The sequence below is a fragment of the Plecotus auritus genome (assembly GCF_963455305.1).
Source record: "Plecotus auritus genome assembly, chromosome: 8".
NCBI classification, from domain to species: domain Eukaryota; kingdom Metazoa; phylum Chordata; class Mammalia; order Chiroptera; family Vespertilionidae; genus Plecotus; species Plecotus auritus.
This window is the reverse complement of record NC_137782.1, coordinates 30,910,095-30,921,079: the sequence shown is the minus strand read 5'-3', so window position 1 is coordinate 30,921,079 and position 10,985 is coordinate 30,910,095. Positions and strand designations below refer to the sequence as shown.

At 52.3% G+C, this 10,985-nt stretch overlaps 1 protein-coding gene across 1 annotated transcript in view; it reads left to right on the top strand.

The window, feature by feature from the left end:
- The first annotated feature begins 1,182 nt into the window (after window positions 1–1,182).
- Window positions 1,183–10,985, top strand: part of CFAP100 (cilia and flagella associated protein 100) — a 30,636-nt gene continuing 20,833 nt past the window's right edge. The window contains exons 1-4 of the mRNA XM_080683541.1: window positions 1,183–1,290; window positions 2,669–2,749; window positions 7,587–7,687; window positions 9,871–10,072. Coding sequence (XP_080539667.1) covers window positions 1,263–1,290; window positions 2,669–2,749; window positions 7,587–7,687; window positions 9,871–10,072 — 412 coding nt within the window. The 5' untranslated portion in view covers window positions 1,183–1,262. The remainder of the gene's footprint in view (window positions 1,291–2,668; window positions 2,750–7,586; window positions 7,688–9,870; window positions 10,073–10,985) is intronic.

Sequence of the window (10,985 nt, the reverse complement as noted above, 5' to 3'; positions counted from 1 at the left end):
GAGCCGGAAGACAGTGAGTATAATGAAGACAGAGGAAGGACACTCCTGTTCACCAGACCCCATCCTGGGCCGGGCACCGACCTGGTGGCGCCCCTGGAATTGAAGTGGTGGGAGTCTGGGCTTCGTCCTTACCCCACCCTGCGGTCCACAGGCCCCACCCCAAAGCCCGCCTCCGCGGCTTTTGTGACGTCACGACCCCAGTGGCCAGGAGAATGGTTGCTGTGGCAACGTAAACCAAAGGCCCGCGCGCTCTGAGCCTTGGAACCGTGGCGCCGAAGCTTAGGATCAAGCCCGGTGCGCGAGGCTGGTGGGTGCGCCCGGGGCTCTGATGGGGGGCACGCGGGGTCAGGGTGAGCTCTGGGCCAAAGCGCAAGACCCCTTTTGCAAGGCTCCCCGCCCTTCCTTCCTTGTCGCCATACTTGCTTTATCGCTCACCCAGACATCCCTCTGTCCAAGGTCCCCGCCGCCGAGCTGGGGTGGGGAGACCAGGTCCTAACACGGGCCTCACTGGATTCCTGTCCGTGAGAACCGAGCAGGACTGTGGCTGGAAGGGCACAAGCTTCGGAGTCAAGGAATTTTGGACTGGAATCCCAGCTTCTGCCCTTCCTGGCTGTGTGACTTAGGACACCTCTCCGGATCTCTACTTTGTTTTTTCCTTTGCAAAATGAAAAGACATTCAATGTTAAGGAAGTGCCAAGCGCTTTGATATAAGCACATGAGCTACAGATCAGAAAAGAACCCCTGTTCTCATGGAGCTTAATTCTAAGGGCAATAAGCTGATTTTTTAAATCGATAAACACCGTGGGTGGTTGCAGAGAAGAAAATAAAGTGAGGTCACATGGGGATGCGGGTAAATAACCCACTTTAGATGGGGGATGAGGAAGGCTTCTCTGAAGGGGTGACCTGTGAGCTCAGATCTGAAGAGAGTGTGGGAGCTGGGTGCGGGAGGACAGTTTTGGCTGAGGAGGCAGCAAATGCAAAGACCTTGGGGCAGAGCATGGTTGGTGTGTTCTAGCGAGTCAGAGAGGGGAGAGAGGATGGGGTGCGGGTCGGGAAGAGGGGAGCTGCAGGTGTTGGCCACATGGTGAGCCCTCAGTAAATGCCAGCTGTTCTCAGCCACCCAGGCGGAGGGAGGCTGGGGGCCTGGAGACCATCTGGCTCAAACTCTGTGTCATTCCCCAGGTTGGAACCTCCTTTAGCCGAGGTCCGGTTTTGCAGCAAGCCCTTGTTCCTCTGCGGGGACGTCCAAGGTCCTGTCTACTATGGTCTCCAAGGACATGGCGAACAAGAGTAAGTGCCCAGTACCCAGCTGGCATGGGTTCTTCCGGGCCCAAAGGGAGCCTTGGGAGCCTGGGACAGTGAGGTCTAGAGTTAATCCAGGGTTCAAGGGATTCTAAATCAAGCCATGAGGCAGAAACCACAGTTTGCCAGGTTCCTTAGAAACCCCATGTACCAGAGTCCTAAGGTTGCCAGGACAAAGTACCACCACAGACTGGTGACTTAAACAGCAGAGATTGATTATCTCGTGGCCTGGCCCTTGGGGTATACTACTTATCTCCCAGGCCCTCCCTTTCCTTTCATCATCCCAGCTCCCCCTCCCCGACACTGGTCCACGAGGACCAGCTCCCTGAGCTTTCCACCAAAGCACACCTCTACGCTCTCCCGCAGCCCCCAGCCCTCTGCCCTCCGGGCCAGCTTCCCTCCAGGCAGGCATAGCCTGGAATCTCCAAGCTACAAAAGGTTCCCGAGTGGGGGCTGAAGGAAGCGTGGGGCCACATCCCACCTTCCCTGTGGGTATCAGTGGAAGAGAGAACAAGGAAATGGGAGTCTCTGAGGGCCCAGCCCTGACAGAAGAACCTGGTCAGCTCACAGCAAGAGCACTGGCAGGGCAGGAAGAAGACACTTAGGGCCCGTGGCCTCCCTGTGTAACCCGTGCTGCTCTTCAGGGACAAATGGAAGGGTGTGCAAGGGAAGGCACCTTCTGTGCGCCAGGCGTGTGTGCTAGGAACTTCTGTGGCCATTTTCTTGCACGATCCTTACAACTTCCCAGCAAAGTCAGCATGATTATCTCAGATGTGGAAACTGAGGCTCAGAGAAGCTGAGTGGCTTGCCAAGCCAAGGTGAGGCTGCTGAGGCTGGAGCCCTAAAGTGTGCCGAGCCGGCACAGCCATGGGTGAACCTGCGAGAGGGCGGTGAAGGACTTAGAAAAGACAAACAAGAGAAGAAAGCTGGGGTAGGTGGGACGCTCCTCTCTGATGGAGAAACAGCGCCACAGCCTGCAAGCTGAGTCTTTATTTTATAGCCAGTTTCCAAGAGGCAAAGTAAGGGTGTGGTCAAGATGTTTACAACATTCTGGTGGGTTTCGAATCTGCTCAATTACATGCACCTGCTCAAACTTTGTTTACTTGCTGCACCTCCCGCAGCCCATATCACTCAGCCACATGGAACCACAGGTTCAGACCATAAGGTCAAGTTCACAACTATAGCCTTTGACTGTAATTGTGCTGGGACTTGCACGTGGCTTTGCCATGAGAGGATCGTGCCCTCTCATTAGTCCCAGGCTTGAACCTGTCCGAACGCTGTAGCCGCTCTCCCCAGCCTCATGCTGTTTTCACAGCTATCACAAAAGATGTCATTTCCTGTGGCCCTCACTTTTGTGTCTCCCCAGAGAACAGCCTGGACTCCACAGATGAGAGCTATCCTTCAGTCACTGAAGAAAGAAAAAAGAAACATAAGAAAAAAGGCAAAGGTACCTCTGGAGCCGGGAGCTGAAGTCCCAGGTGGTGGGGGCACTCTCCCTCAGCTGCAGGTGCCTTCAGACCTAGGCTTCAGGTGAAGGGCAGAGGCCATGCTCCTGTTTCCATGAGGAAAAGGGCTTCTGAGACCTGAAATAATAGAAACATAAAGTAGGATATGTTCCTGCAGGAATGGGAATGTGGGAAGCAGTCCACAGCTCCATGAGGCTCCACCAATAGCAGTTCTACAAAATCATCCAGGTGACCATATCCTAAGTCTTTCTCCTCCACTGTCTTTATCTGTAGGGCTTTCAACTGCAAGGTTGTCACGTGGTCACGAACTGGCTGCTGCAGATGCAGCCATCACATCGCATTCCAGACAGGGAGAAGGATTGAAGAGAAGGGCAGAACTGCCTACCTGCCACTTTAACCCTCCCTGGGAAAAGATCCTTCCCAGAATCTCCACCCAACAATTTCTGACTACTTTTTTTTTTGGGGGGGGGGCGGAGGAGGAGTCACAGAGCCATTAGGATCTGCAAGGGAGGCTGAGACCCTAGTGTTTAAGTCTGGTGACTTAAACAACAGAGTATAGCTTTTCAGCTAGGCGCATGGCTGCCATCTATTAGGAAGAAGAAGGGTAGGCAGCTAGCTGCATATGCCTCGTCCTCTGAGCCCCTGCTCTGTCACTCTGCACCCTGGCTTCCAGGACTCCCTCCTGGTTTCTGTACTGCCCCCACCCACCCCCAAGACTCCTGGCTTACAGGCCTGTCCGGTCTTCCTGCAGAGGTGTGCAGATGTGAGCATGTTCCCTGCACCTGTCCTTCACAGGCCAGCTCCCACCCCTCAGCCCACCCCGCCCCCATTTCCTCTTTTAATGATTAAAATCCCACCCTAGCTGCTTTGGCTCAGTGGATAGAGCATCTGTCTGCAGACTGAAGGGTCTCAAGTTCGATTTCGGTCAAGGGCACATGCCCTGGTTGCAGGCTCGATCCCCAGTGGGTGGCACGCAGGAGGCAGCCATTCAGTGATTCTCCTCATTGATGTTTCTCTCTCTCTCCCCCTATCCCTTCCTCTCTGAAATCAATAAAAATATATTTTTTAAAAATAAAATCCCAACCTGCCCATAGGTAGAGACTAAAGCCCAGTGAACTCACATGCCTGTCACCAGATTGGGCAGTAGGCAAGATTTTGCCACTTTTGCTTCATCTATCCCCTTTCTCCTTTTCTTTTCAGTCTTTGACAAAATATAGGGTGTCCCAAAAAATGTATACACACACTTTGAATGATTATAAAGGCAGTGTGTATTAAAATACATGTCATTTTCAAAATTGAGCCATCAGCTGTTAAAGTGTATGTACATTTTTGGGGGGATACCTTGTATTTTAAAGTAAAATCCAGATGTGTCATTTCATCCCTACATACCTCAATGTGCATTTTTCAAAAACAGGAACATTTTCTTACAAGCCCACAATGAAGTTAACCAGACCATCGTCAGACTTACCCAATTATCTAAGAAACGTCTCCCTCCAGAAGATTTGTTTTAATCGGGATTCAAATGAGATCGGACCATCTTCAGTCGCTTTTGATCTAGCACAGCTATTCCCCCACGACTTTACATTTTCTGTGCCTTGAGTTGTTGAAAAAATGGTGTAATTGTCCTGTACAATGTCCTTTGTGATGGCTCTGCTTCCTGGTGCTGTCGTTCTAAGGACAGGAACATCTCTGTTCCCTATATTTCTTTTAATTGAACACTAGATGTTTGATAGGATGGATCCATGTCCCTCTTTGTCCACAGACTCCTTCCTAGAGGGGCTGTGTGCTTCCTACCCCCTTTCATAAGAAGCCCACACACCCAGCTTCCTCCCTGTTGGCCATGCTTCAATGGTAGGTTCAGGTGTTAGCCACCTGACCCTCCATCACAGATCCCCCTCAGCCATTCACCCAATAGTTTCTTCTGCTTATGGGTGCTTGGCCCCTCACATAAGAGTGAGGGTCCTGGGTTTTGGATTTGTTTTTTCTTCACTGAGACATAATTAATATATAGTGAAAAGAACAAATCTCAACTATACAGTTTGATAATTTTTTTTAGTTTTATTGCTTTTTAGAGAGGAAGGGGGGAGAGAGAGATAGACATCAATGTGAGAGAGAAACATCGATAGGCTGTCTCCAGCATGGGCCCCAACTGGGGATCGAACCCACAACCTGGGTATATGCTCTGACTGGGAATCGAACCCTCCACCTTTTGGTGTACAGGAAGACACTCCAATCAACTGGGCCACACCGGCTAGGGCCAGTTTGTAAATTTTGACAGATGTATACAACTTCTTACCCTCCACCCATTCACCATCTAGAACATTTCCATCTGCTCGGTTCTCTTCCCCCCAAAGGTGGCTATCTTTCAGGGAATCTGCTCTCAGGGAATCATTTTATTCGATCTCAGGCCTCACATATCTGGAATCGCTCAGTGCTCTTTTGATCTGGCTTTCTTTACTCGACATCACGTCTGAGACACACGCAGCAGGCGTCCCTTCTCTGTTGCTATGTGTATTCTGTAGTGCGCATATGCCAACAATGTATTACTCTTTCTAGAACTGATGAACATTTGGGTTGTTTCTGTGGATTTTCGCTATTACAAATAACAGTACGATGCATTTGCAGTCCATGAGTACGGGATGTTTAGTATTACTGTGAAGACAATCAGCGTGTTAATGTGAAGATGAGCCCGCAACCAAGAATGGCAATCATTTGAAGCAAATCATCCCAGAAATGCAATTAGTTTAACATTTATAAACCAGTGTGGTACATACCCCATAAGAGAATGAGAAAGAGAATTACATGATCATTTCAATAGATGCAGTATAAGTATTTGATAAAATTAAAAACATTTTCAATAAAAGTCTTAGCAACCTAGGGATAGAGAGGTCTGATAAAGGGGACTGAGGTGGACTGAGGAGGGACCCCCAGAGATGTCCGCATCTGAATCCCCAAGCCTGTGACTAGGTTCCCTTACATGGCAAAGGAACTTGGCTGATGTGATTAAGTGAAGGGTCTGGAGATGGGGAGATGATCCGGGACTATCCAGATGGGGTGCTCAGTGTCATCAAAAGGGTCCTTCTAAGAGGGAAGCAGGAGGGGCAGAAGGAGAAGGTGTGACATGAGAAGCAGAGGTTGGGGTGCAGGCCCTGCTCCCTCCTTAGGAGCCAGGCTGCGAACTGACTGGAGGCCCTTCTGACTTCCTCCCAGCCGTGGGCCAAGGAGCAGATAACCTTTATCCTTCCCATTCTGAGCGTAGCTCACTTTTTTCAACTCTGTGTTTTGACAGGACGTAAGTCTTACAGAAAAGTTGAAAGAATAGTATGAAGATGTAGAATGCCCATGATTTGGGCTTGCCAACCCCTCCTCAGGATGGACTGCAGATGAAGCGTCCTAGGCAGGAATGTCTGCGTGACGTGCTGGGCTCCCTTCGGAGAGAGTGCCAACTCCTCTCTCTCCTGCCAATGCTCACTTCGGGCGCTTGCGTGATGTGGAGCCTGCCAGGCTTCCCCACTGTACAGCCCCTTTGCTCTTGGGAATAAGTGTCTTGTGCAGAGGTATTTTGAGACGATCATAACTTGGAACCCCTTTAACAGTGCCCTCCTTTTGCTGATGGGGATGCAAAAAGAGATAGACCTCCATCCAGAGGTCAGCATGTTTCTGAAGCCTGGAAACTGCCTACAGCCCTTGGCCCCTAGTCTCCCTTTGGAAAAGCAGTTCCCAAGAACCGGCCAATGGTGGTAGTGATGTCCTCAGGATGTCGGGGTGCTATGAATTGCTACACATCCCATGGCGAGTGCACCCTGATGACACCCTGGTGTGTCATTGCAGCCCTTAATGTTTGCTTACAAGGCCCACAAAGAATTAGTAACTTCACAGGGAACTGCTGATGGTAAAGTGTCCTTTTTAAAGGAACATGTGGAATTATTAAAATTGTATGTTGAAAAGTACTAGAAGAAAACACCCTCAAAAATGTTACCAACCGCTAATTCAAAGCGAAGTTGCTTTTTATTCTTATCTCATTCTCTTTCACTTTCAAGAATGTTTTGTTTTGTGTCCAATGAACCCTGTTTCTTTCCTATCAAGGGTAGGGGGGAAGCAGCCATATTTTTAAGGCCTTTGTTTGGGTCCTTTGGGCTTCTGTCCTCCCTGACACGCTCTGAGCTGAGCTGTAGGAACCTCTCCCTAAGCCCTGGGGGTGGGGGTAGCAGAATTGGGTCCTTGGAAGTCCCATCCTCCCAAATTCTTACACAGCCTCTCCAGGCCTCAGCCTCATTGCCCTTACCCGCCCCCCCCCCCACACACACACACACACAAGCCCAGTCTTCCTTTGGCCTTGCGGGGGCGGCGGGGGGGTGGGGGTTGGGGGTGGGGGGAGGGTGCCTGGTGGAGACTCCTGCAAGGACAAAGCACATTCACCTAGAGTGCTCACTTCCCACTGACAGATAGGCACCTCAGCACTGGAGTCAGCAGGCTCTCGCTTCTCCCGTCTACAGAGTAGAAGTTCCTGAGACTTTAAATGAGAGAGGACAGAGGGCCAGGGACATAGCAGATGTCTGAGGCAGGAGGGGCTGTGTTCACCAGGTCTCTTTCAGATGCCAGGAATAGAAGCCCAACATCAACTAGGTTGAGTTTACGGAGCTGGAAGGCCCAGGGGTGGACTTCAGGCACAGCCGGGCCCAAGAGAACACTTGCCACTTGCTAGTGCTTTCACAGAAGCTCCCTAGACTGGGCTGGGAGGGTGCTGGGACCCCAGAGGCACAGACCTCAGCTTGAAAGAGCTGGCTCCTCTCTCCAATGAGGTATTTCCCTCCCCAGTGTCTGTGGTTGTTCCGGACCGTTCAGCTAATCCTTTCCATATGTCTGGGAACGTGGATTTCTTCCTACTCAGAGATCAGGAGCGGAATAAATTTCACTCAGTGAGTATGCAGAACAAGGCCTGCCCCGGCGCTTTCTTCCCTTACACAAGCAGCAGCAGCCCGATTTCCGAAGAGCACTTTCCCCAGGTCACTCTCTAGAAGGGCTCACCATTTCCTACAAAATCAATGGGAAATCCCCCTAGCTCTCAGATCTCTGACCTGTCCCACTGTCACCCAGTTTCATCACCATTGTGCCTGGGCCTTTGTCAGGCTGGGCTCCTGGGAGCTGCCGTGGCCACAGCCTCTGCTACCAGGCCTTTACTTCTGCTATCCCTTGCATGAGATGCCATCCCCTTCTGAGGCGTTTCCTGTCCTTCAAGGCCCATCTCAGACCTCAGGCACCCTCTCACCTCCCCCGGGGAAATCCCCCCACAGCTGGCCCCCACTGCTCTGGCCTTGCACAGTCACCTGGTTGGAATTCTTAGAGGCCAGATATGCACACAGGCACGCACACATGTGCACATACACACTGCATGCCCCTCAGCAGTGCCTGGGAGTCCCGGGGCCAGCCCTGACCCCCAGGCTGTGCCTTGTCTCCACCCCAACATAGTCTCCCTTGCCTCCCAATCCCAAGAGCTCATGTGCCCAGACAGCTGCCCCCCCCCCCGCCCCCCAGCCCACCCCACGCACATACACCCTGCCACGGCACGGCTGGCCAAAGCAAGCAAGCCTCACTGCAGCGAGGCTTGGGGAGAGCACCAGGTGCGCATCTTCTCTGGGAAGTGGCCAGCACAGGCCATGTTTCTGGTCATACGCTCATGACCAGTGTCTCAAGCTCCCTCCTGTGCTGGCACTGTCCACCCCACTTCAGGGCTCAGAGTCTGAGATTGCATAGAGCTGTGGCTCCCACTGCAACTCCAACCAGTACTGACACCCCAGACCTCTGGCTTAGAGACTCTGGAAGAGCCACCATCCATCAGTGTTCCCCCGACTCGTGCCATGCTCTGTACCCACTCATGCCTTAGAAGGAAGCTCATGAAAAGCCACACTGAGCAGCTCACACTTCCCTGAGGCCTCCAGAGTAGGGAGATATTGCAAACACACGCCCAGACTTTCTCTGACCTTGACTTAGAGAGCTCACCAGTGCACAATTCCGTTTTCTTCTGCCAACGTGGCCCTGCTTTGGGGCTACCTCCGTCTTCCTCCAAAAGCCCCTGCAAACCTCACACTCTTCCCCACGCCCCAGCAGAGCTCCCCAACCTCACACTCCTACCCCACCCTGCCCCACAGAGCCCCCCAACCTCACCATGATCAAAAGCAGCTACCCAAATATCTTCTAAACACAGGTCTTCTGCCACTGGGATTCTAGAGGGTGACATTTCCCCGATTTTGTTGTTATACAGGGCTCACACCAGATCCTGCCACAGCTAGCTTTTCCCTAAGCAGCGTTCTTTAGAGGCTGAATTGGGTTTTGTACCCGCCAGGACCAGCAGGAAATAGAACCTACCCAGGAAAGGCCACATGAAGAGTTCACATGAGGCCTCTCTGATCCTAGCCCACCCCAGGAGGGATGTGGAGACCCCCGGGGTCTGAACAGAAGAGTCAGGGCACCCCCGAAGCCAGAGATCTAAACGAGGCCTCTGCGAAGAAGAGACCCCAACCCACCTCTTATCCTGGGATCCCCCGAAGTGAAAGGCTGGGACCACAGGTCAGGGCAGGTGGAGAAGAGGTGGGGAGGCGCAGAACCCCATGACAGCATGGCCCCGACACTGGCTGTCACGTTTGCAGATCAAACTCAGGTTTTCCAGTTTCTTTTGAAAACTCAGATCTAATTTCCCCGAACCTTGGGATGTTGGATTTAGCAAATCACAATACAAGTTTAAGTGTGAATTTCAGATAAACCAAGAGTCATTTTTAGTGAGTATGTCCCTTAACTGCTGATCTAGAATGCACATCACCTGGCAGGTGCTCATCTGGCCGCCCTCCTGGACCTGGCTCTCCAGAGGCCAGCCCTGCCCACTCCCTCAGAACCCCAGTGTGCTCCCCCCCACACACAGCTCCACAGTCTTTCCTGCGCTTGGCACCTGGGCACCCCCCACCCTGCCTGACTAAGTGCGCGCCACCTCAAGTCCATATGACCGTGGCATGGGACAAAGCAGGAGGCGGCAACTGGGCCCAGGAGAGGGGGAGGATTGTGTGGAGGCTGGCACTGGGAGACCTCGCCTGACCCGCCCACCCCCCAGGAGCGGCAGAAGAAGAAGATGCTAGGGTTGCACCAGAAGATGACCTACTCCTCCAAAGTGTTGGCCAAGCACACCAGCCTGCTTCGTGAGCTGCAGCTGCAGGACCGGGCGGATGACCAGGAGGCACGTGCCCTGGCCGAGGCCCAGCAGATGAGCGCCTTCCAGGAGGACCACACCTCCTGGAAGCTGGCCATGACCAAAGGTACTGCTCCTCCCTCCCCGACATCATGGCTGTGCCTCCATGAGAGGGCCGTGCTGCAGAGTAGGGGCTGCGGTGCAGTGGGGAAGGGGGGCCTTTCCTGTCTGACCCCTGCCTTCCGAATCACAAAGATCAGTTCCGGATGGAGTGCAAATCTAAAAGCCTCTGGACCCCAGTACTGCAAGGATTCTGAGTGCTGACTAGGCACGATGAATGCAGGTTGTATAAACATAGGCATTTAACACGGAGATAATGAGTCAGTGTAGAACTAGATTGCCTGGCTTCAGATCTCAATGGCGGCACCATCCTGGCCAAGTTAGCTAACTCCTTCCCGCTGTGGTCTTCTCTCCTGGCTGATGACGGTAGCAACCTCATGGTTGGGGGTTCAACCTCGTCAAACACTGCACATAGTGAGGAAGAACTGTGTGTGTTTGTGTGGATGTGTGCAGGCACGTGTGTGCGTGTGCACGCATGGGCGGTTATTTTTGTAACCCAGTAGGAAATCTACAGTACTGAAAACGCATTAATATTCTACCAACCCAGATGATAAAGTATAATATCACTAAGCTAGAAAGTAGTAGTTGGGATCAGACAGTTCTGGAACCCCCGGGCCTACGGGTGTACTGGATATGAATATACCAGTACACATAAGGAGACCCCAGTCTCCACCCTGACACCGTGGCTTGTTCTTGGGGTATGAAACCCTGTGCTTGCTTTGACGATTGTGTGCCAAGCTCTGCATGGGGGGAGCAGCACGGCATGTGCTTTCTTTCTGCCTTCGCCCTCTATTCCTAAGACCTAGGAGAGGCAGGTGGCACCTGGATGGGGAAGCCTGGACCCAGGGTGTTTGCACAAAAGACTTGTCAGTGTCCAGCTTTGGTTTCCAGTGAGGAGCTGGGTCTCCTTGAGGGCAGGG